Below are 26,294 nucleotides of genomic sequence, written 5' to 3'. Positions count from 1 at the left end.
AAAAAAAGGTTGAGAAGTTAGAGGGTTGATATGTTGTGGGGTTGTTAACCAATGTCATAAAACAACATGTGTACTACTGTTTCATGAGAAACTGTTTGTTCTGTAAGCCTTCACCTGAAGTACAATTAAAAAAAAAAAGAAAAAAAAATTAATTAATATCTGGTGTGTTATCTACTCATTATGCATGATAAATCACTAATGATTAATCTACAATCTATAGGTCTTACTGGGATTTTGAAAACATATTAAAAATACATGAAAATTCATCATGTATACACTCAAGCTATTATATTATTGTTGCAATTTTAAAATTAAATGAATAATTACATAGAAAAGAATACTTGGTTGTAATAGGAAAACTGGAGTGTTCTATTTTCACTACTTAATTTACTTTAAAATCATAATTTCTACAAGAGCAGCTAGTGATCCTTATTTTTATGAGAAAACACAAATATTTTAAAATTGAAGAAGGGATAAAACTTACAGTTTAGCTCATGGTTCTTTGAAATGGAATTTGGAAAAGGACGTCACAATTTTATGCCCCTTTACACTTTTAATTATCTGAGAAAATTTTATATTGCATATAATATAAAATATCATCGAATAGTTCTAATATTGACTAAAACTGCCATTTCAGCAAGCATTTAAGTATAACCTCTCTTAAGATCATTATGCTTTTGCTATGACATTAAATGGATGATTTTACTTTACCTCAGAAACTTCAGCTGAGATTCCAGGATTTCACTCTTGTCCTTGTAAGTAAATTTTAGCTGTTCCTTTAGAAAAGAAAAAATATTATAGATATATTTCCCTATGTCCTGTGTTTTATAAACAAATTTTAATTATTAACATTAAACTCAGTAGTTTTGTTTCCTTTTTACCCAAGAAGAGGGAAAAAAAATGTGTCCTCTCAGGAGACACTTTTCCTAGTCTACCCTAAATTTTCAATTTTTCTTAGGTGAATGCCTGCAAAGACGCAAAAATGATGATTATTGAAAAAAAAAAACTTTGTTTTTCAAAATTGCATTGATTGGATTTTACTCTTAAAAGGAAAAATCCAATTACAACCTGTAAGGTCCACAAGGGCAAGAATCAAATTTTACATATATATTGGAATCCACCATTGTGCCTATTGTATGTTTGACATACAATAAATACGTGCTGGATGAATGATAAAAGATAAGGTTATGAGTCACATAATCATAGGCCAAACCAATACGCTATCTACAAGCCTCTGCTGATATCCAATTATTCTTTCATTTAACAAATATTTATTGGGTATCTAAGATGTAGTTGCCGCTAACTTCAAGGAGCTTATATTTTAGGAAGGAATAAAAAGGCAGATGAATAATTTCAATTACATATAATTGCTCTAGTGAGGTATGTTGTTATTACTTGCTGTCAAGTCATAAAAAAAAGAGATAGGGAGAAAGGGTAGGAAGAAAGGAAGGGAGGTAAAACTATCAGGAGAGTCTTAAGGCAAGACATAGAATGGGAAAATATATTTATAATACATATAACCAACAAAGGGCGTGTATCCAGAACACATAAAGAACCCTCACAAATCAGTAAGGCAGATAATTCAATAAAAATAATGCATAGGAAATTTGAAGAGGCACTTCACAAAAGAGGATATCAAATGACCAATAAATATATACGAGAAGGTATCACCCACACTAGTAATCAGGGAAATGCAAAGTAAAAACCACAATGAGATAGCACTACAAGCCCACAAGAAAAACTGACAATACCATGTGTTGGCAAGAATGTGGAACAATGGTGTCACTCATATGCTGCTGGCAGGAGTGTAAACTCATAAAACGACTTTGGAGAAGTTTGCCATTATCTACTGAAGTTGAACATAAACATACTCTAAGACCAAAAATTCCACTGTGAGGTACACATCCAACATGAATGTGTGCGATGCACACCAACAGACATATAAAGAATGTTCACAGATGTGATATTCAATAGTCCCAAATTGGAAAGAATAGTAGAATAGATAAATAACTGTGGCATATTCATACAATAGACCCACCAAAGAAAATGAACAAAATTTTATCATGTGCAACAACGTGAACGAATCTCAAAAATATAATGCTGAACAAAAGAAGGCAGACAAAAAAGAATACATAGTATATGATTCCATTTATATAATTTAAAACAAAACAAAATAAAAAACAGGCAGAACTCAAGTACAGTGCTTAGGGATGCATGCTTTGGCAATTCTCATAAAAGTCAGGATAGTGATTAGCTTTAAGGGAATGAAGGGGCAGTGATTTGGAGACCCCTACAGGGTTGCTATGAGTTGGAAGAGACTCAACGGCAAAGAGTTTGGTTTGAGTTTTGGACCACAGATTATTCAGCTGGAAAAAAAAAAGATAGAATTTAGTCTTTTAGCTTTTTTAAAGAAAGGTACTCTTTCCTACAAAGTAAAATAAAGCTTGGTTTAGGGTTTGAGATAGTGAAGAGAGAGAGGAGGCAGAGAGAGCCTTTAGGAAACTGTAAGAACACCTGTAAATGATAATAAGAGCCTAAACTATGATTCATTCTGAATTCCCCTGGAAGCATTCCATTTACAGTGTCATTCTTACTCTTTCATCATTGCTGATCATTCTGACATACCAAATTTAATGCAAGGAAGACTTCCAGTTCGCAAGAGGAGGAAAAAAAAAAAAAAAAAGATCTGTTATACAGATCAAAGGATTTAAAAGTATCATTTGGTCTTAAAACAGAATTAAGACCAAGAAATTTCGCCTCCTTGACTAAGCCCCTTTTTTCTTCTCCCCTCATCCCTTCCTAAGCTCTCCTTCCTAAGTGTGCCCAGGACTCCTTGTCAATACCTATATTAGCACTTTTCACTGTGCTGTCATTTATTTGTGAGTCTTTCTCCCCTACATGCTTGTGAGTTCATAGGGGAGAGAAAATGCACTTTCCTTGTGTTGGTATCTCCCAAGATAGTGCTGGCATATAGTAGATATTGAATAGAAGTGGCATAATTGAATAACAATGAAGAGACCAAAGTCAGAAGGAATAACAGACTTGTTAGTAAATTATTAACATAAATGAGACCAGACACCTAAAGTTTTAGTTTAGTTTAGTTGTTTTTTTAATGAAAAATCTCTCTGCTAGATATTTAGGATAACATGAATCTCTCACACATTTAATGTTTCACATGTGAACAACAAAAAAATCTAATGAGGACAGAGGAATAGAATCCTAACAAGTGACCTGATTACATAAGAAAATTAATAAAACTTTATTTATTCTAAGGAGTCCTGGTTGCATAATGGTTAAGCACTCCATGGTTAACCAAAAGGTCAGTGGTTTGAACCCACCAACTGCTCTATGGGAGCAAGATTTGGCAGTCTGCTTCAGTAAAGATTTATAGTCTTGGAAACCCTATGGGGGAAGTTCTACTTTGTCCTATAGGGTTTCTATGAGTCAGAATTGACTCAATGACAATGGGTTAATCTTTAAAGAAAGGAACCCTGGTGGCGAAGTGGTTAAGCATTGGGATGCCAACCTAAGGGTCAGCTGCTGGAACCCACCAGTTGCTACTCAGGAGAAAGATGTGGCAGTCTGCTTCTGTAAAGAACATAGCCTTGGAAACCCTGTGGTGCAGTTCTGGTCTGTCCTGTAGGGTCACTATGAGTCAGAATGGACTCAATGGCAAGTTGTTTTTTGTTTTTGTTTTGTTTTTTACAGGTAACATTTTAGTGAGCCAAAATATTCACTTTAGTGATGTCTGCATTTATAATTTAAATTCATTTCTCCCCTCACCTATAGTGTTGTATTTTACTGTCTCTGAGAAGAGGGTTTGGTTCTTTCCTAAATTTATATCCTTAAAAATAGTTAAGCCCTCAACACAAACACTGAGTTAAGAGTATCTGGCAAGCACACTGTCACGAGGCTGTTAGGAAATACTTGAATCTTAAAAACAGCCCCCCTTCCTCTGATTAAAAACCCTGCTGATAGCCTAACTTCCCGTTTAGTTTTCCTACATATACAGAAATTAAGATCGCTAGGACAACTTACAAACTTGACAGTTTTGCTTTTTATATAAATTATTATTCTGCCTTATTTTTCAAAATATAATGATTTCTTCTCATTTTATTAAATAGTAGTTTTGAGACAATGCTTAAATTTGAGGATGAAAATATAATTTTTCACAAACTACTCGTATCTCTATCTAGATCATCAATCAAAGCCTTAAATACATAACACAGAAGTGGTGAACCAAAAGCAGAAGCATATGAGAAAAGCACCGAAATACTCACCAGTTCCAGCTTCCATTTTTCAGCCTCAGCAGCAGATGCAGCTTTGATCAGATCTGTGTTGCCATGGGACAATGGTCTCTTGGCAGCTTCATCCACCCCAGAATCTTCACCTGTTGTAATCGAAGAATTCTGCATGTTTCCCTAAAATAAAATGTGCCACTAATTGCAATTGCCGTTCAACTTAAGATAAACACACAAGCTTTACAAATGGAACGTTGATTTTTATCTATGAGGAAAGGAAAAGAAAAGCATATGCTTCTAAACCACAACTCAAGAATTATTTTGTATTTGTGGGCTATTAGGGTCATATTCTACAAAAGATGTTACAACTCAAATGCCTACAGGTACATGAAATAATGTAAATGAGTAAAGAAGGCTGCCATCAGTGTATTCAACAAGCAGAATTATTCCTTACTCTTCTGAAGACAGACTCTTGAAAGCCGTCTCCTGATCTGTCTTTCATTTTCCCACATTTCAGAGAGGCATGAATAATAATAACAACAATAATTGTCAACACATATAGTATTTACTATGTCAGGCACTGTTTTATGTGCTTTACATATGTTAACTCATTTAATCATTTCAACAACCCTATGAGGTAGGTTATGAGATTCTATTCTATATTCTTCTGGAAGTTCAGTTTAGTGCAAACATTTGTGTATCACCTACTATGTTCTGACACTGTGCTGAGTTTGAGAGGCAAAAATGAGCAGGACCAATCATAGCTCTGAAAAGCTTACGGTCTAAGGAGGGAGACAAACACCTAAACAGATGATTTTAATTTAGTAATGTCTAAGTGCTCAGCCAGAGGTGTGCATGAAGGACTATGCCAGAACACAGGAAGGACACTAAGAGCAACTGGAGATTCAAGGATAGTTTTCTGGAGAAGTTTGACTCTTGTGTGGTATCTTGAGGGATGAATAAGAGTTAGCTACATGGGAAGGGCATTCCAGGAAGAGGGAACCTCATGAGCAAAGTCACAGGTGTGAAATAACATGGTGTCTTCAGGGGACCCTTAGGCAATTCAACATTACCAGAGGCGAAAGTACAGGGCAATGAGTGTCAGAAGATGAAGCAGAAGCTTCAGATAAGGGTCTTGAGAGTGTAGCATGCCATGCTAATGAGCTTGTACTTGATTCTATAGGCAAGGGCAAATCTTCCAAGATGTAATTGCATTCAAATTTGTCTTTGAGAACAATGAGAGAGCAGGATACTAATTTCCTATGGTGAAATTAGAGAAAGCATATAGACCACAGATTGTTGACATGATATAAAATTTTTGATAGTCTTTATAAAAAAGGGATAGTCTAACTAACATTTTTGTTCTTTCACAGACAGTTTTAAAAAACATGACTGGTATTTGACCAGGATAAAAAAATCTAATTATACTTATGCCCCTGAAGATCACTGAAAACCTTTGATTTTTTTAATTGAGGGGAGGGTTGGTAGAGGAGGGGAATGAGAATAGACACAGAAGAAATGATTCAGAAATTTTCTGTGTAGATCCATCAGCCTTGGACCAGAAGAACTAGATGGTGCCCGGCTACCACCAATGACTGCCCTGACAGGGAACACAACAGAGAGTCCCTGATGGTGCAGCAGAAAAGTGGGGTACAGAACTCAAATTCTAGTAAAAAGACCAGACATAATGGTCTGAGTGAGACTGGAGGGACCCCAGAAGACATGGCCCCTGGACTCTCTGTTACCTAGAACTAAAACCATTCCTGATACCAACTATTCAGATAAAGAATAGGCTGGAATATAAGACATAAAATGATAACTCGTGAAGTGTGTGCTTCTTAGTTCAAGTAGATACACAAGACTAAATGGGCAGCTCCTGTCCAGAGGCAAGATGAGAAAGCAGAAAGGGATAGGAGCTAGCTGAATGGACACGGGAAATCTGGGGCAGAAAGGAGGAATGTGTGGTCACATTGTAGGGATAGCAACTAGGGTCACATAACAATGTGTGCATAAATGTTTGTATGAGAAACTAACTTAAGCTGTAAACTTTCACCTAAAGCACAATAAAAAAAAAAAAAGAAATTTTCTATGTAGAAAAAAATTCTTAGTTCCTTGAATGAGTACACATGCCAAAATTTCTAATAATTAATATTTTATAACAACTTTTTAAACTCTTGAGAAAAGTCCTCCATGAAGAGAAATTTTATAAGAAGGAAAAATGATAAAAAAAATGAAGACAGAAATGAAATATAACATACTTCTAATAGTTTTATATTTTTAAAAATAATCTACTTGCTTCTTCAACTTCTAGGTCATAAACTAGGCTAAAAGCTAAAAGTCATGTAGGTGCCTATCCAAGTCCAAGGCTAAACTGAGAGGCAACAAAAAAGAGAATTTTTTCTCTCCTCTGCTGGTGGGACACTTTTATTTCCTGGCAAACAAAGATGGTTTGATTCAGTATTGACAAGCTATTCCTAATTTATGCAGACAGAGAGTATTAAAGGCTAGAAGGATGGATTTGAGGAATCAGATGTTCCTGGATTTGAATCCTTCCTTGCTTTGCCATTTTCTAGCTTTGTGACATTAGATCAGTTACTTAGATTACTTAACCTCTGTGTACCTTAATTTACTCATCTGAAATAGAGATAACATCAGCCTTATGTGGCTATTGTGAAACCGAAAAGAGATAATCTAAATCAAGTGCTTGATATAGTGCCTGGCACATTATAACCACCAATAACTGTCATCAGTAAATGTTAATTATTATTATTATTATTAACATTTAAATAATTTTAAGTATTAACTATTTAAATTATTTTTTTAAAAGAAGGCATTATGAAACACTCAAAATTTATATTCAAATCAGTTAATTGTTTTGGCAAGATTTAACATCAATATTATAACTGACTCTTTAACAAGGATCTAAAAAAAGTAAAAGATAGTATCTCTTGATCTATTTATAGTTAAGATAGTTTTATTCAAGTTAAACTCCATAGTACAGCACCATGTATGCATTGCTGATATGCTTAAATTCACCCATACAAGTAAAAACTAAAAAGTGACAATTCCATAACAACGAAGTGACACAGAAAACTAACATCTGAGCAGATATCAAGTTCTACACAAGAATCCTGATCAAAAGAGGTAAAAATAAGGAACAGAACTTAAAATCGTCAATGGAATCCAGGCTTTCTGGAACCATTCAGGCTGGATGAATCCCTGAAACTATTGCCCTGAGATAATCTCTAAACTTTAAACCAAAACTATCCCCTGATGTCTTCTTTGAACCAAAAAATAGCTTATCTTAATTGGTATAAGTACATCTGCTTTGAGCATTGTGATCTTTTAAAGAATTATTTATGTGAGATCAAATTGAAATGTATTCAAAAGGTTGGATGGAAAGCTTAGGGGTCAGTGAGTTTAAGATAATGTTAGCTGAATAATTTGGAAAAGGACAGCGAGAACAGTAGCACAACTTGAAGAATATGATCACTGTCCCAGAATTGTATGTGTAGAAATTTTTGAAATGGTATATCCTCGGCTGTATATATGTACATCAAACTTTTTAAAAATTTTATTTAAAAAAGTTTTAAAAAGATATCAAGGTGGCATGATACATCTGCAACAATCATTTAAATATTCTCATTGCATTGTAGTTCATGTGAACCCTAAAAACAAAAACAACTTTTTAAAACCTTGTCTTTTCTGTAATTATGGTTATAGTTTTCTTTGGGAAGTTTCCTTTGTTCATACAAAGGAAAAGCATGTGTGCTTTTACAATCATTTCCTTCCCCTTTTACATTACTCACTTCTCTTGCCCTCTGATTCACTTGTCTGCCTAATTTCCTTTCTCATCTCACTTCCCCTTCTTTCATTTCTTTGCCATTGTATAAACATTGAAGACTATAAATAATTGAGTCAATGCTTGCTAAGTGACTATATTATTGGAAGAAAAGCAAAAGAATAAACTTTAAAATGAGCTATATCATTTTAAAAACACAAGTATTTTCTATATGGCTGTATCATGTTCAAGAGCCCTGGTGGTGCGGCGTCTGAGAGCTCAGGCTGCTAACCAAAAGGTCGCAGTCTGAATCCACCAGCCACTCCTTGGAAACCCTATGGGGCAGTTCAACTCTGTCCTATATGGTCGCTATGAGTCGGAATCGACTTGACAGCAATGGGTTTTTGGTTTATATCATCTTCAAACTGACATAAAAATAATAAGCAACTAAGATTGAATTTTTAACCATTAATATTAATAATTATGTAAACCTTCAGAAATAAACTTGTATAGTAAAGAGAAAATAGCTGATTAAAAACCAAAACGTAATTGCAGAAAATAAACTGAAATACTTATCAGCCCACTTTATTATTCAGAGTTAACATGATCCGCTTCTTCTAAATGGCAAATTCTAACACACATACAACTCAAAAATTACAAATGAAATATTATGTATCAGGTTAAAAAACACTTCAAAAATAAAAATTATAGGAAACCTAGGTAAAGTATTAAGGCAAAATGACGACTAAGTCAAAATCACCAAAGTCCATTGCAAAGCTGCAATAGACAAGTATTAAAGCTTCCCCCGTGGAAATTTGAATTTGTCTCAAAAAGCAGAACAAGCTGTGAGTAACTGCCTCCTAAAGCAAAAGAGCTGGAGCCCTGGTGGCACAGTGGTTAAGAGCCTGCCTGCTGACCAAAATGCGAGCAGTTCAAATCCACCAGCTGATCCTTGAAAACCCTATGGGGCAATTCTACTCTGTCCTGTGAGTCAGAATCGACTCGATGGCACCAGGTTGGGGTTTGGTTTTTATAGCAAAAGAGTGAAAAACATTTTTAAGGCAAATGTATCTCTGACAAGTCATAAGGAGATAATAAGTTTAAGCGCTATTTAAATATCACCACAAGAATTTTGTGTCACAGAATTATAGAGATCATCTAGTCTATTGTTCCTCAAAATTAGTCAGGGAACTTGTTAAAAGTTCGTTTTCCTAGGACCCAACCCAAATCAGCTGAATCAGAATTTTAGGTGATAAAGCCTAGAAATCTACATCGTCAACAAGTACCCCAAATAATTGTTATTCATATTTAAAGTCTAAGAACTCCTAATATAAGTCAATCTTCTCCAACTGCCAATAAAGAACCTGAGGAGCCATGAGGTCAAGCCACGGAAAGCCCTCCACAATTACTCGCTAAAAATCAGCCTGTTGGGGACAGTGCTAAGACTAATATTTTGATCTTCTGACCCTCAGGCCAATGTTCTTTCTGCGGCATCATGCTGCTAATTAGACTTAATGGATTTCAGCGCTCAAGAGAAATTTAGAGAAATACAACAGAAATCTAAGCTAAGGTTTTGAGCAGCTTCTGGATTTAACACTAGGCCTCAAAGTCCTTCCTATGTAACACACTTCCTGTTTTCAAACGTGCTCTTTCCATATGGAAAAAAACATAAATGGTAGGTTCAGAGAGGAAACTGGAGTAGGTATTAGGCACTAATAAATCATTTTATTTCAGGATTCATTCCACCAATGTGAATTTTAATTTTTGAGGCCTCAAGTGAATCCTGGCATAGTACTTCTGCCAGACTTCTAGCAGTTCAGAAGCTAGAATAAAGGACAGGAGGGAATGTTTGGGGCAAGAAGAAGAAAAGCAAATATAATTGGAACGAGGTACCCTCTTGTCTTATGACTTCAAATCTCCCTCTCCCAGCATTATTGTATATGCCCTTGTAGGCTTTTTTTTTTTGAGGTAAATTCAAGGCTTGGAATTTTTTTCCCAATTAAGCAACTGGAAATAAAATTTATGCTTTAAAAAATGCTCACACATGTATCCAGAAGTGTTTGTTCTTTCATTGTCTCCTCTCCTCTTTGAGATTTCAGCTCTTGCTGGAGCCTGTCATTTTCAAGCACAACTACTTGTATTCTATTTTTCATCCCAGAGAGTTCCTCCTATAAAAAGCAGAAGCAAACACCAAATATGCTCAACACTTTTAAGCAGTGCTTTTATTTGTTGACAACTAAAATGTTCAATATAAATCATGAGAGATTTATACTCCCTATTTCCTGAAATGCAATAATTGTATTTAGACAAACAAGGCAATTCAAACATCAGCTACCAAACAAGATAAAGTTAGTAGAGTGTCTCCTGTTGGCCATATCTTGCAGTGTACGGTTTCTGACAACTTTTTTCTCCAAGGGATCACGGGTTATAGAAAGGCTTTAATTGAAGTATTTACCTAAAAGATTTTTAAGAACAAGTTAGACTGCTGAAAAATAAGATATATTATCATCCATGATCAAATGTCAATAACTTGTTGAAAACCAGCAGTGGATTAAAAAGCGGGACACTCTGAGATAGAAAGGCATGAAAAGTTAAAATGATTATGAACTGGTAGCCAGATAGAGGGAAGTTGTGAATAAAACAGTTCTTTGGAGAGTTATGAGATAATGAGTGCTTCACTGGCCCTGCAGGGTGTAGTACGAGGAATTACAGGTAAGTAACAATTAGAATTGCTATTGCGCAGCATGTCGCTCAGAAAAAATATGTCAAAAATATTGATAGAGATTGATGGTAAAATACTTAATCTTCATTTCTAGTGTAATCAAAAGCTATTATGTAATATATACAAATTCCTTATTATTTTATTCAAAAAGATCAAAGCTATTATTAAAAAATATTTCTAGGCCTCTGAAACATTACATCCTTGTTAAAAGTCTCAAATTAAAACCGTCTGACTTTCAAGGCTTCCATAATCTCCCACTTTACCAATTCAGCTATATTCTACTTATTTCTAAGAGGTGTCCTCCATTGTAGGACGATAGATAGGATACATTACGGCCCCACAAACAAACCACACATTCATCCTGAATATGTCCTTTCATTGTTGCTATTCCCTATACCTCTCATCTCCCTTCTGCCAATCTAAATGATCCTTTTCCTTCAAAACTGATTCAAGATCTTACACTCCCATAAAAACATTCTTTTACTATAATTATAGTTTGCACCAGGGAGTGAAGGACTACATTATATTCGCTATTGTACTGTTGGCTGTAGTGTTCGAAGGTAATAGTACTGTCTTCCCAACTAAATGATAAGTTTATTCTATTTGTTATTCTGATGGTAAATTTTACCCACAATATCTTAGGGGAAGATTAATGGAATGATTCCTAGGATATTATTTCAGTTATACTGGTGATCCAAGAACACTGCATATTAATGATTGTGTCCTCCAGGGACAAACAGAAAATGACAAGCTAAGATGAGGAATGTCCTTGTAAAGTCAAGACAATGAAATGTCTAAAGACTCCTTATGCTACGTACTGACCTTGCATCGTAACAATAGCCAAAATGTTAAAAATATAATATATAATGTAAAAAATGTCAGTAACTCCTATAAAAATATCGTACTGTCTGATGATGTACTGGTACTGAGAAAGCAAGAGAGAGAGAGAGAGAGAGGGAGAAAGAAAAAATATTAAATGCTTTGGGAAGGCAGCAAGATTCCAATGGCATTAATGACATACTAAATAGCAGATAATCGGGAAGTACAACCTGCCAGCATTACAAGCCATAGGTGATGCATTTGGCTTCTTGATCATTATTGTCAGTATCCTCTATGAGCCATTGTTACTATTCAAGTTCAAGGTAAGACACTTAATACTGACAATAGAACAAATTTAGTTTACCAGCTTAGAATCCCTGCTTGTTGCACCACAGTTTCAGTAGATTGACAAGCGTGGCAGAATGATTAGTATTAGTATTCCAAAGTATTGCTGTGTTAAAGTAAATGAGGTGCAAAGGAAAAATTCTGAAACCTGAGAGTATATTATCAAACAATTAGACATAGTTATGGGCTACTGGGACATTAAGCAACCAGAAATGGCATGGTCAAGAGTCGTCATTCCCAAGCTTCTGTAACACATCAGTCTTTTCAATCATGTTGTTGTTGTTAGTTGCTGTCCAGTCAGTTCTGACTCATGGCGACTCTATGCAGGCAGAGTAGAACCGCTGCATAGGGTTTTCAAAGCTGTGACCTTTTGGAAGCAGATGGCCAGGCCTTACTTCTGAGGCACCTCTGAGTGGATCTGAACCACCAACCTTCCAATCAGTAGTCCAGTGCATAACCATTTGCACCACCAGGGACTCCCTTCAATCATATAAGGATGGCAATTGTCAATGTATTGTATAAAAATGAAAATTAATGACAGCAAAATTTTATACAAGGAATAATTAATATATAACTTTTATTTAGGTAGATTTAAACTCTCAGTGGGAAACTTACCTTGCAGAACTTTACTTCTGCCTCTAAATGATGAATGTATTGAGACTGGTCATTAATGATAGGGACAAGATTGTGCAAAGTAGGCACATTATTTTCCTCATCTGCTGATGAACTCTAAGGTAAAAAGGCCAAATTAAATATGTTTAGATTTAGCAAAGAATCAGTATAACCCCTTTATACTCAATTTAGCATTGCTGTATACCTTAGTAATCTAGTGCTGCTATAACAGAAATACAATAAATAGTTGGCTTTAACAAACAAATTTATTTTCTCACAGTTTAGGAAGCTAGAAGTCTAAATTCAGGTTGCTGGCTCTAGGGGAAGGCTTTATCTCTCTGTCAGCTGTGGAGGAAAGTCCTTGTCTCCTTTCAACATCTGTGGGCCTGGTGTTCCTTGGAGATCTCCATGTGTCTTGTCATCCATCCTCCCCTGGGTCTAGGAGGTTCTCAACACAGGAATCCCATGTCCAAAGGACGCACTCCACTCTCGGTTCTTCTTTCTTGGTGGTAGTGAGGTCCCTCTCCTTTCTCCTCACTTTGCTCTCCTTTTATCTCTTGTAAGATAAAAGGTATGACTCAAGCAAGGGTATGACTTGATTAAGGGTGTGACTTAAGTAAGGGTGTGACTTGAGTAAGGCTGGGACTGAATATACACCCCACAATGATCCTGTCTCATTAACATATAGAGGTTTGGATTTGCAACACATCACAAAATGGAAGATAATTATATCATATCACAAAACGGAGGACAACCACAAAATAATGGGAATCATGGCCTAGTCAAGTTGACACATATTTCTGGGGGACACAATTCAATCCATGACACTGTGATATATATATACATCGAGGAAAAATAGATCACCATGTAGTTAATGGTATTTATTTCTCTATCATATACATTCCACAAATGGACAAGATTTAGGGATGCTAATAACATTTTTTAAAGAAAGTAAAAGTAGCTATAAAAAGCACATGGCAAATGTAAAAATGCTGGGGTAGTGTAACTGTCTTAGGATGAGCTGCCTAAGTGAGCCTTCCGCAAATGTGTCATCCCATTCAGGAATGCTGAGATACAAGGGGACAACGCTCTCCAAGACACTGCCATGGAAGAGGATCACTAGCTAAAACTGCATAACAGCTCTCTAAAGAAGAGCTCTTTAGACAAGTGTTTGATGCCAAGTATATGCCCACGAGGTAACACTGCTCCTTACAAAAGTAGCATTAGCAAAACATGGTTTTTGAATTTTGACCCTAGTACTCAAAGCAATTTGAGACTATTCTGTTCTGGAGCACAGAGCCTCCAAGACAGAACTATGAAGCAGATAAGCATCACACAAAACTGTGAGATACACTTCTCTGAAGAGCTCATTGAAGAGATTTCAGAAAAAGTGTTAATGCTACCTACCTCTGCACCTTCCTAGAAATGACTTTTACTGTATATCTGACATTATTCTAAGATGAATTTGAAATGGCTTATAAAATCATATGCCATGTCATCAGACTAAAAAAAAAAAGAAGATCAGGAAAAGGGAGACTAAGGATCAACCAGTTAGAAGAACCCAGAGGAAAGCCTGTTTCTCGGTCTAGCAGAGATTACAAACAACGGTGAAGTACCAGCTCTCAGGGCCAAATAATTAAGGAGAGCTTTGTTTTTTGGCATATTTAAGACATTTAAAAACCAAAATAACTTTAATTAAATGAATTACCTGCAGTAAGAAGAAAGCAGTAACATCTACAGATTTTATAGTAATAGAGTCGGATCCACAAGATAGGCAAATATGAATTATTACTATGTGTATATAGGGAAAAATTAATGAGAAAAAAAAAAAAAAACTCAAGCCAATATTCTGTGGAAAATGTGCCATGAAATCACTTATATATACCTGAAAGGGCTTACTAACATTTTGGATATCCACAATTAAAAAAATAAGTCATTGTTGTTGTTGTTAGGTGCCATTGAGTTGGTTCTGACTCATAGAAACCCTATGTCCAACAGAACAAAACACTGCCTGGTCCTGTGCTATCCTTATAAACGTTGCTATGCTTGCAGCCACTGTGTCAATCCATCACGTTGGCCCAGTGTGAGGATTTTTGTTTTCTTTATGTTGAGGTGTAATCCATACTGAAGGCTGTTATCTTTGATCTTCATCAGTAAGTGCCTCAAGTCATCTTCACTTTTGGCAAGCAAGGTTGTGTCATCTGCATATCACGGGCTGTTAATGAGTCTTTCTCCAATCCTGATGCCATGTTCTTCTTCATATAGTCCAGCTTCTCAGACTATTTGCTCAGTATACATTGAATAAGTATGGTGAAAGGATATAACCTTGACACACACTTATTCCAATTTTAAAACAGAGCATGAAGTTCATTGCTCTAAAGAAGGAATTAAGCATAAAAGGCTGGAATGAAGAGTAATACGGGGGTTATGATATTTTAGCTTTGAGTAAAGGAAAGTAACATGCTTCCATAGTTCCCAACATGTAGACTTTCTGTCCAATTACTGTGACATTGAAAATGCAAACTGTTTACTGCTGCTATGCTACTTTATATTTGTGTCATGGTTCAGAGGTTTCTGAAGAATTTTAAATATATAATCTTATCTTATTATTACAAAAGCCCTGTGAGATAGACATAATATCTTTTCTAGAGAGTACATGATAGACTCTAGATAAATCTAAGGCTTACGCTATTATTTTAGTAATCTAAACCAGAGATCTTTCTTCCACACCTATTTCTGCCTTTAGCATATCACATTGCCTCTGTCAGGAATAAGACATTCTGTCAAAGCAATAAAAGAACAATTTTAGAACAAACAGAGTGTAACTTTTTCATCTCGCACAATTTTATAATCCTGTATTTTAAAATGTAGAACATTACATACTTCAGTTTTGACACTCAAAAGAGTATGCCAAAGGAGGTAGAACTATAATTAAGTAACTTCAAAAATGATATAGACTTGACCTCTAAAAAAAAGAATGACTGAAACATTATTGATCTTTTCCATGTATTGTTCCCTTTATATATTTGCTAACAGTTGCAAAGTAAATTCTTCAAACTGTTCTCTTGCTCCATTTTTCAAGTAAACAATAAGTAAAAAATATTAGGATTCCTTTTGTCATGGAAGTCTCTCTTCTTCATCCAAAATAATCAGAGGGAAGAGAATTTCTTTTAATTGTTTTTCTTCTTTTAGACTTTGTCTACAACATGTACTATTAAAATGACACTGTAAAGTTAAAACCCAGCTAGAAAAATAATGGTTTTGTCAGGTTGCAAAAGTTGTTACTCACCAAAGGGGATGTTTTTCGTCTTCTTAATGGAGATATCTCACTTTCCTTAGCTGCTTGTTGGTGCAACAAAGCTTTGAGTTGATTAACTGCAGAGCAAAAGCAATTGGTTTATTAACCTTACTTGGGATCCATGGTTTATCACCACCCACCCTTCCTTCCATCCATCCAACAAATGTTGTTTAAACATATTTTATACATCAATAACTTTGCTATTCACTGGGGATACAAATATAAATATGAGAAAAATCTCTCCCACTTAAGAGCTAAGAATCCCCAGAGCAAGAAAGATACTCTCATAGATACAAAACAATATAACACATTTGTACGTAGACCTAGAGCTATACATAGTCCTACAAGAAGAGGAAGAGCCAATTGTTCCTGTTTTCATGATAAAAGATGAACAGGAATTCACCAAGCAGGAAAGGATGAGAAACATTCCAGTTACAAGACACAGAACCTGCAAAAGCCTAGAAGTAAGTCCAGGAAATTGGTATGACTAGAACATGGTTACATGGGATCAATGGTTACAATAGAAAAATGAGGCTGAAGAGGTAAGCCAGAGCCATCTTAGGAAAATATTGCTATGTCATTCTAGAGATTTTGGACCTTAGCCTATAGGAATTGGGATGGCAAAGGGAAAAAAAAATAAGCAAAGGAATTATATTATCTGATTTGTGTTTCAGAAATAAAATCCTAGCAGTAGCGTAGAAGATGGACTGCAGTCATTACTCCACGGAGGTGAAAGAATTCACTGTGTTGTTCCAGCTGGGACTGACATTCACACTCACCGGCATGGCTGTGTTGTAGTTCATGCCAGGCAGCCCCAGTGTCCTCATTTCCTGCACTGGTGCTAAAAGAAGGATCTAGTGCATCTTCTCCAACTGTGACATCGCCTTCCCTCAGGGCACATTTCAGTTGATGAATGCTTCTATTGGCACGTTCTACAACAAACATGATGAAAGTGAGGGCCAGTGAAGCATGGGTGTACCACATGGACACTTGCTCAAGACAGCAGTTTCTAAAGGAGAAGCAACTTTCTGAAAAAATGCAGAGTTCTGTGTCTAGCTTGTGGAGGAACATGCCAGAGGAAGTAAGAGGAGATAAAGTTCGTGGGTTAGAGGTTAGACTTGATTATCTCTAAGGTCCCTGTCACCTCAATGGCTCATATTCACTACTTATAATATCACCAGCAAGGAGAGTCACCTCCATCCAACAACAAGTGGCCAGAGAAAGAGCTCCTTCCCTTCCAGGCTAAAGAATCCCCTACCACACCTGGAGACACAGGAGTCAAGAGACAAGAGGAACCCCACTACACCAAGTCTTGGCCCAGGAAGCCTCTGTCCCCACTGGCCTGAGACACTCCTCACCCACCAAGAGACACCCAAATGCCTGACCTAGTTTTTTTTTTTTTTTTAAGGACAGTCATTTATTGAGGGAGTAGATACGAAAAAAATGGAGATGGGGGACATCTAGCTCAATTGGCATAGCACAGTTTATAAAGAAAATGTTCTACATCTTACTTTGATGAGTAGCATCTGGGGTCTTAAAAGCTTGTGAGCAGCCACCTAAGATACTCCACTGATCCTACCTCTTCTGGAGCAAGGGAGAATGAAGAAAACCAAAGATACAAGCAAAGATTAATCCAAAGGACTAATGGACCACAACTACCACAGCCTCCACCAGACTGAGTCCACCACAACTAGATGGTGCCAGGCTACCATCACTGACTGCTCTGACAGGGATCAGAATAGAGGGTCCCAAACAGAGCTGGAGAACAAAATTCTAAATTACCAAAAAGAGCAGACTTACTGGTCTGACAGACTGGAGAAACTCTGAGAACATGGCCCCCGGACACCCTTTTAACTCAGTACCGAAGTCACTCCTGAGGTTCACCCTTCAGCCAAAGATTAGAGAGGTCCATAAAACAAAACGAGACTAAATGGGCACACCAACCCAGGGGCAAGAATGAGAAGGCAGGAGGGGACAGGAAAGCTGGCAATGGGGAACCCAAGGACAAGAAGAGGAGAGGATTCACATGTCGTGGGGTTGATAACCAATGTGACAAAATAATATGTGTATTGTTTAACGAGAAACTAATTTGCTCTGTAAACTTTCATCTAAAGCACAATAAAAAATAAATAAATAAAAAAGAAAACAATGGAGAACAAATTGTACTGGCCTTTGAGGTATCCCAGCTTCTCTATAGCTATCTTTCAGCAGTCAGAGAAGGAAAGATGGAATTCCCTAGTGCTGCAAAAAGGTTCCACCCAAGGCTCTCGTCTTCCTTCGGGGGAGGTGAATTACTTCTGAAAGGAAAGGCAGTAGCCACACACTGGAATAGATTTTTCACTTTGTAATTGGTTTGGGCACTGGTCTCAATAAACATTATGTTTGGGTCTCTGGGTTTTTCTTCCCACTCTTCCGCAGAGACTGGTCTTTTGTTCAGATCATTCTTCTTACCCACCAACATGATGATGACATCATCACCTCTTTCTACTTGTACATCTTCTATCCATTTATCTGTCTTCTTGAAAGAACTAATGTTTGTGATGTCATAGATAACCACTGCGATAGTTGAATCACAAATGTAGCTAGGAATTAGGCTTCAAAAATGTTCCTGGCCAGCTATGTTCTATAGCTGTAGCTGAACTGTTCAATCCTCCAAGTACATGATCCTACATAGGAAGTCAATTCTAATGGTTGCCTGGTAGGCACAGTCAAAACTGTCATACATGAAATGAGTGATGATGGATATCTTCCTCACTTCAGAGATCTGACTAGCTTCTAGCTCTTAGTCCTCCTCTCCCTGAATTCACATTACGCATGTGACTCTAACTGCTGCTCATGACTGTACCTCTCTGGCCTAGTTTTGATCAAGATTTGAAATAGATTAAGTGCTTATAGTGGCAGCCCCTCTAGTATAGTCCTTCTTACATACGGCAGGCTGACCTCACTTCACATACAGATTCTTTGTTAGTGCAACTGACTGCCGCTAAAATTGAAGCTTAAACTCACGACTCATTGCCGTCAAGTCAATTCTGACTCATAGTGCCCCACAGGGTTTCCAAGGAGCGGCTGGTGGATTCAAACTGCCAACATTTTGGTTAGTAGACAAGCTCTTAACCACTGCACCATCAGGGCTCCTTAACCTCACTAGCACATACATAATACTTAAGGCCTAAAATAAAGTATTTTAAGGTATATTACTGTGGGGTAAGGGACCTAGTTATATCCCAAGTAAGGTGTCCTTTGTCCTTGGCTCTGGAGAAATAACCACTGGAGTAACTGGGATGCCATAGTCTGGGACGTCCGGGTGACACTTGAGAATTTGTGCTGGGAAATGGGGCTGGCCAGATCAGAAAAGACTCACCTGGGAGGCAAATATCAACTAGCCTCAGGAGGCATGATTTAGTCTATCATACAGGACTGGCTGATAAAGGTCCTGAACACAGAGGCTTAGAGAGCTTCCTGGTTGGTGAGAACACCTGCTCTTGGCAGAGTAGTGCAACGCTTGGGAAAGGGAATCCTCACTTTGGGAACACTCTCAGACCTCGCCCTACACATCCCTTCATTTATATCTTTTTTGGCTAGAATAAATTTGTGGTTCTAAGTATAGCCTACTCACTGTGAATTCTGTGAGCTGTTCCAGTGAATTATCAAGCCCAAAGGAGCAGTAGGAGCCAGTAGGTAAGAAGATAAGGGTGTTGTGTGGACTCCCAAGCTTGTGGGTGGCGTCCTGAAGGTGTAGTGGGAAATCAGCCGTAAATTTGTGGTCAGCAGATCCAAAGGCTGGGGTGTTGTATGGGGTCCTCAAATTTGTGGCTGGCATCTGCCTATTTGGTAGTCCTAAGGATGGTGTCCTTTTTTTTTTTAAAGATATTTTATTGTGTTTCCGGTAAAAGTTTACACAGCAAATTAGGTTCCTATTTGACAATTTTTACACAAATTGTTTAGTGACATTAGTTACATTTTTCACAATGTGTCAATATCCTCTTTAATTGCATTCTGGTTGTGCCGCTTCCACTACTTTAGCTTCCCTGCCCCCTTATCTGCTCATTTTTGCTTTAGACTAACTGTTGATCTTTTGGTCTCATAGTTGTTCTAATGGAGCACTGTACTCAGGGAAAGAGCCCTGGTGGCACAGTGGTTAAGAGCTTGGCTGCTAACCAAAAGGTCGGCAGTTTAAATCCACCAGCTATTCCTTGGAAACCCTGTGGGGCAGTTCTACTCTGTCCTATAGAGTCACTATGAGTCAAAATTGACTCAATAGCAAGGTTTTTTGATTTCTACTCAGGGATAACATCCTTTATTTTGCGTGCCAAAGGAAAGTGACCTTTTAATTTGTGAGTGCTGACCTAGCTCCAGGTGGCTAAGGTCAGAGAGAGAATATTGCAGGGGTGGCTGTCAACAAGGAAATGGGAATTTGAGGACTGAATCGATCTCTGCATTGTGGGGTTTGGATTCATGCCGATCTTTACCGCACAATTACTATGGTAGTTCATCTCTAAAAATGGTCTCCAAGAAACCAAGCCTTCCAAGTATCATGCCCTTATACAGTACCCTCCCACATCGAAACTGAGCTGGCCTGTAACTTGCATCAACCAATAGAATGTGGTGGAAGTTACACCATGCCAGATCCAGGCCTCACCTTTAAAAACTGGTGGCCTGTGCTTCCTCTTTCTTGAAATGCTTGCTTTTGGGAGACCTGAGCCACTACGTGAGAAGTCTGACTACTGGAGAGACCATGTGAACAGGCCACGTGGAGAGGAGAAGCCCTGAAACTACATGGAGAAGGAGACAGGGTCAGCACCCCCAACAACCCATCTAGCTTCCAGATGACTCCAGTGCCAGAGGCCATCTAACTGCAATCCTGTGAAAGGAGTCCCAAGCAAGACCACAAGAACCACAAGAACTGCCTAGCTGAGTCCAGTCAATTCACAGATCTGTGAGAGATAATAAAATGGTTGTAGTTGTTGTTTTCAGCTTCTGAGTTGTGGAGTCTTGGGGTTTGTTACACAGCAATAGATAACAGAAATAATTATTCAATGAAATACTTACCTAAAAACACTTTCAGCAAAGGACCTGCAGCAAAGTGGTATTTACATTAATAATAGAACTACACTAAACACATTGGTGATGGCATTACTAAAAATTTTTCCCCACTTTATGGATATTTTTGGAGCCCTGGTGATGTAGGGGTTAAGAGCTATGGCTGTTAACCTAAAGGCTAGCAGTTTGAATCTACCAGCTGCTCCTTGGAAACCCTATTGGGCAGTTCTACTTTGTCCTACAGGGTTACTGTGAGTTGAAATCAATTTGTTGGCAATGGGTTTTAGTTGATTATGGATATTTTTACGTTATAACAACTGGAGAACCAGACAATCAATTGATAATTTAATTAACTATGGTCCAGTTACCGTTTTAGGTTTAAATTTCTTATTGTTTATTTCTTATGATCAATTTCACTGGGTTCCATCTAGTAAACAATAACTAAAAGAATATGCTTTGCACAGTACAGCAGAGACCCAGATTTCAGTCATCATTTTCAAACTTTGACACCTGCATTTGAAAGCTATTTTTAATTTACTGATTAATTTAGTCAACATTTACATACACATCAAGAAGACATTTATATTTGAAACAGATGAAACCCATATAAGTATATGCCCAGCTATTCACAAAATTATTTCAAGTGGATTCCATCTAAACTAATTTTTAATATCTTCAGAGCAGGTACTTTCTTTAAGAGAGACACATGACAATGCTGGCCAAGAAGTTCTTGCTCTCTTCTGACCTAGACACTTCTTCAACAATTTAGGACTATTTCTTCTTGTGTCCTCTAGAGGAAAAGTACCTACTACTTGCTACCTATATGGGAAGCCTAAGAAAGCCTCAAATAGACATATATTTTGGTACCAATCACGTACGGTAATCTATTTATAAACACATATTCTACTGGACTATGAAAAACAGACCCCATTTTCTGCAGGCTCATTCATTTTAAATTTTCAGAGGAGAAGCCCTGAAACTACATGAAGAAGGAGACAGGCTCAGCATCCCCAACAGCCCATCTAGCTGTTTGGAACAGAAAAAAATAACCATATTACTGAAGTTAAGAATGCACCCTATGTTGCAAAATACCTAATATATTTTCTTTACTTACAGTAACTCATTTTCTATCTTGAGTATTGTGATGGTTAAGGTTGTGTGTCTACTTGGCCAGGCCATGATTCTCAGTGGTTTCGCAGTCATATGATGTTGTGATCACTTCCATGATGAGATTTGATATAACGTGATCACTTCCATGATAGGATCTGCTGTGAGTAGCCAATCAGTTGAAAGGGAGTTTCCTTGGGCGTGCATCAAATATAAATGGACATTCTGGGAAGGCTTGTGGGCTTTTGCTCACTCTGGATCCTGTGGCTGGCTCCTGTTCGTCTGATCTCCGGTTCTTGGGACTTGAACTAGCGGCTTACCTGTGGTCTTGCCTGCCGATCTTGGGATTCATCGATCTTCGCGGCCTGTGAGCAAAAGCTCTGTTCTCTGACCTGCCAATCTTGGGTTCACTAGCGCTTGTGGCTAAGTGAATCAGGAGACGCCGCTATCCTGAATCACGGACTTGGGACGTTCCAGCCTCTACAAACGTGAGCTATTCCCTTCAGATAAATCTCTCTGTATATACATATTTATACGCTTTACTTCTCTAGAGAACCCAGCCTAAGACAAGTACTAAACTAAAGAATACAGGTCTTTCAAGACAGGGTTCATATTACTCAACTACACAAGAGACTCAGTGAATTTATCACTATATTTTCCCCCACACTAATCCTATTTACACACAGATCTTTCTCTGTCTCGAATTCAGTGTTTTTATTAACTAATCCTGTCCTTGTCTTACTCATCATGAGTTTAAGAAAAGTCCAGATAAGATGTGCTGCTCCTGGTTTTCTCAAAATAAAAAGCAGCAATAGTTTTCCAATAACGTAGTATTTTCTAAAGAGACTTATTAATCAAAAAGGACAATCATAGTGTTACATAATAAACAATTCAGCTCATGGAGCTTTAGATTTATGTACTTAAATCTATGAAGCAAGTACTTATCTTTATTGCATCCATTAGAAAGGAAACAGAGGGGTTGACTAACATTAAAAGTGCACTCTATGGAGCTATCAAATGATTTTGCATCTAAGGCAAAAGGATAATTATTTATTTATACCTAATCTGATGAAAAGCTGTATTAGGAAAAGGAAAGAAAATTAAAAAAAAAAAAATTGCATGGTTGAAAATCCCTATAGAGTTCTTTCATCAGATTACAATGATGGCAGGGTTTTATAAACTCTTTAAACCCCTTTTCTAATATTCTTGTTTAATTTTTTAGAATTTATAGCATTCAAACACTACAAGTTAAACTGCACTATGAAAATAGTATTAAGTAAAATATTGAGGTATGGAACAACTTTTAGGAAGTGGACATAGGAAATAATTAAAGATTGATGCACAAAAGGAAGAGAAGGAATTTGCAAGAACTGTGTCCTAAAAAAACTAAAGAGGTGAGTCGTATTTTAAGTTATTTCAGTACTACATTTTAAAACATGCTAAGTGCTTTTAAATACATACATAATAACATAATTATACACTGTAACAGACAACCAGTTAATCCTGAGGGATAATAACTCTCAGATCATTCAACACAGATGAAACACCATTGTTCTTCAACTGGAGTGGTTGTAACTGGAGTCCCCATAATCCTAAGAACACTACTCCCCAGGTGAAGTTATCTGCTGCTTAAACTTAAGGCAACCAGATTAGACAAGAGGTTCCAGTTATTTCCCATCCCACTGCTAGTGAGACACAACTTTCTCTACAACCAAGAGTCGTAGAAAGAATACTCATTTGTCTTTTCTACTGAGAGGTCTGTAAGGTATTTCACAATGCATCCTGATTCTCCTCCCCAGCAATGCTCAGCCCAGTGCATCCCACCCAAGCTGAACATAAAGGTAATTATAAATACAAATACAAACAGGGCCTGTGAGCCCCATAGAATCACTGGAACATTATGTAAATAAATAATATTACTGCCATTCTGCTATCCAAACATTTACCAGTACAATGAGTACTGGTTATTGGGCTGATGACTTTCAACTAATTTAAGTCTGTATTTTTGTTTTCCTAATCTAGATTTCCTACACTGTAACTCCTACCTCACAGATGGGCCTCTCTTCATCAGAATGTTTTCAAACAAAATGCAAACATGTCTCAGTCTAGGAAGGATCACCACTTACATGGACTGTGAATTATTAATTTCTGCATCCCCCATCTCTACTAGGAGATGTGAAAAGGAATTGCCCTGGTGACAGGGAGGGAAAAACCACACCCTGTGAAGTGCCCAGCTGTCTCTGGGAAAGCATGCAATGAAGCATACCTCCCTAGGCTGAGCTATGAGAGGCACTGCAGTTCCCCACACAAGCTTAGACTAGGGCCGACGGGCAGAAAAACGAAACCAAGCAAGATAAGAGATACATGTGTCTGTCCACACTTGACTGGGCCTCGGCCTAGTTCAGAAGATTGCTGTCACTGTTCACCAGGGGGCTGACAGGTAGCACAACCAAGATAAAACAGCATAATCCAAGGTCAGACGAAGACAGCTTTGTAAACAGCAGTTACAACAGGTGAAAGGGATTAAAAGTACTATGCAGAAACAGAAAAATATCGAAGAAAATACAATCATAAGACTCTAACAGCTAAAAAATGTGCTAAAGTGCTTGGCGCCAAGAGTGAAAGATAATCTGAACAAGAATGTGAACATCTTAAGAAAGCAGTCTCTATATCATTAATGATGTATGGCTGTTGGCAAATCAAGAAGATTGGCTATATGCATTATAAGGAATACACCTGGCATTTCTTTGGCAGCAACTGACAGGACTTAGGCACCTGTCACTTTTTCATAAAGAAGTAATCCTAGCCAGGATGGTGGAAGAACCAGCCAATACAATCTGTGTCCTTATTGTAATTAATCACAAGCATGATTCTTGCAGAGCCAGGGCTATAAGCAGAACCTTGCTACTTCTAGATCACAGTTTCTCAACCTCAGCATTATTGACATTTTGGATAATTATTTGTGGTAGCCGCTGTCCTCTGCATGTTTAGTAGCATCCTGACGTCTACCCCAAAATCGTCCCTCGTTGAGATTTTTCAACACAATGGTTACCATTTAGTCTACAGGAAAGATTTTCTGTCAAATCCATTACATTACTACATTGTAAATGCAGCTGACTTTTGATGAAAGCTAGGCAGGACAGAGAGGTATTCTGCCACAGCAGCGGTGGTAGGTAGGGTACAACCTGCCACCCTCACTGCCATGAAGGGTGTTATAGCCATTGTAATCAAGAGCTCACGATTAATATATAGCTTTATTTTGTTTCAAGGCTTAACACATGAAGCAATATTTACCCTAAAGTCATTTTTCAAAGCTACCTTAGTTATTCATTCTTTTAAATATTTCAGAGGGCTTTGAAAGGAGCCCTGGCGGCACAGTGGTTAAACGTTTGACTGCTAACCGAAAGGTCTACAGTGTGAACCCACCAGCTGCTCTGCAGGAGAAAGATGTGGCAGTCTGCTTCCTTAAAGATTATAGCCTTGAAAACCCTATGGGGCAGTTCTACTCTGTCCTGTGGGGTGGCTATGAATCAAAATTGACTCTATAGCAATGGGTTTGGTTTTTGTTTTGGGGAGTGGGCTTTGAAGAAACTCCTCCACAATCAAGGTCACTTTGGCAAGTACGCAAGTACATTTCACACAACCTTCTCTATCTTTTGACCCTGAGAGGAGTATCACTAAGTAAAAAGGTGAAAACCTTCGCACAGACCAGTGAAGTGATCAGAGCAGAAGTCTTGAAACATCCAAAGAGAGAACATAATTAATTCAGTAGCTTGAGATCAACTTAGTTTATTCCTTTTCATATCCAAGAAAAAGTGAAATATCTTTACAATTTTATAACACTGAACCACATAGTTTTGGTTCTAGATTATTCCAAGGATGACTATTTATGGGCAAAACACCCTTTCCCGGTCTGTTAAATCCTATCTTTTGCCTATCTTACCTTATCAATAACAGGAAAGGAAAACTGGAATTGAGAGTGACTTTTTGTTATTCTGATAAATGGTCATAAAAGTTAGAACTATTGAGAAAAGTCACATAAGTATGTAAAAAATAAATACACATAATTTAAATTTTATTCCACAAAAAATAAATTCAGATGTTTAGAAATTTTATTTGCATTATCATTTCTCATTTATTGATAATAAACCATTCCATTACTTTATTATTTAGAAGAGAGGTGAAACACTCTATAGTGAAATACCAAAATTAATTTCTCATTTCATAACAAATACTTCCAGAGGTATTTATTACATTGTTGGCTGTCTTAGTCTCAATTAGAATGATAGTAAAACAAATACTAGCTCTGGAGAATATATAAATATATAT

At 37.3% G+C, this 26,294-nt stretch overlaps 1 protein-coding gene across 9 annotated transcripts in view; it reads right to left on the bottom strand.

Annotated features, from left to right (window-relative positions):
- SDCCAG8 (SHH signaling and ciliogenesis regulator SDCCAG8) overlaps positions 1-26,294 on the bottom strand; it is a 243,119-nt gene that overhangs the window by 210,100 nt on the left and 6,725 nt on the right. For 8 of the 9 annotated variants that reach the window (XR_002824018.1, XR_002824017.1, XM_004375862.2 and 5 more), the window contains exons 2-7: positions 16,598-16,750; positions 15,810-15,895; positions 12,524-12,637; positions 10,065-10,190; positions 4,281-4,421; positions 712-776 (exon numbers count right to left, since the gene is read on the bottom strand). Coding sequence is in view for 7 of the 9 variants with exons in the window: in XM_004375862.2 (XP_004375919.1) it covers positions 712-776; positions 4,281-4,421; positions 10,065-10,190; positions 12,524-12,637; positions 15,810-15,895; positions 16,598-16,750 (685 nt within the window). In the remaining 2 variants the exon portion in view is untranslated. The remainder of the gene's footprint in view (positions 1-711; positions 777-4,280; positions 4,422-10,064; positions 10,191-12,523; positions 12,638-15,809; positions 15,896-16,597; positions 16,751-26,294) is intronic. The other variant, XM_023730890.1, reaches the window with a different exon arrangement.

This window comes from Trichechus manatus, unplaced genomic scaffold, assembly GCF_000243295.1.
Source record: "Trichechus manatus latirostris isolate Lorelei unplaced genomic scaffold, TriManLat1.0 scaffold00039, whole genome shotgun sequence".
In the NCBI taxonomy this organism is placed as follows: domain Eukaryota; kingdom Metazoa; phylum Chordata; class Mammalia; order Sirenia; family Trichechidae; genus Trichechus; species Trichechus manatus.
The sequence above is the reverse complement of the archived record's forward strand: the minus strand, read 5'-3'. Positions and strand labels throughout refer to the sequence as shown.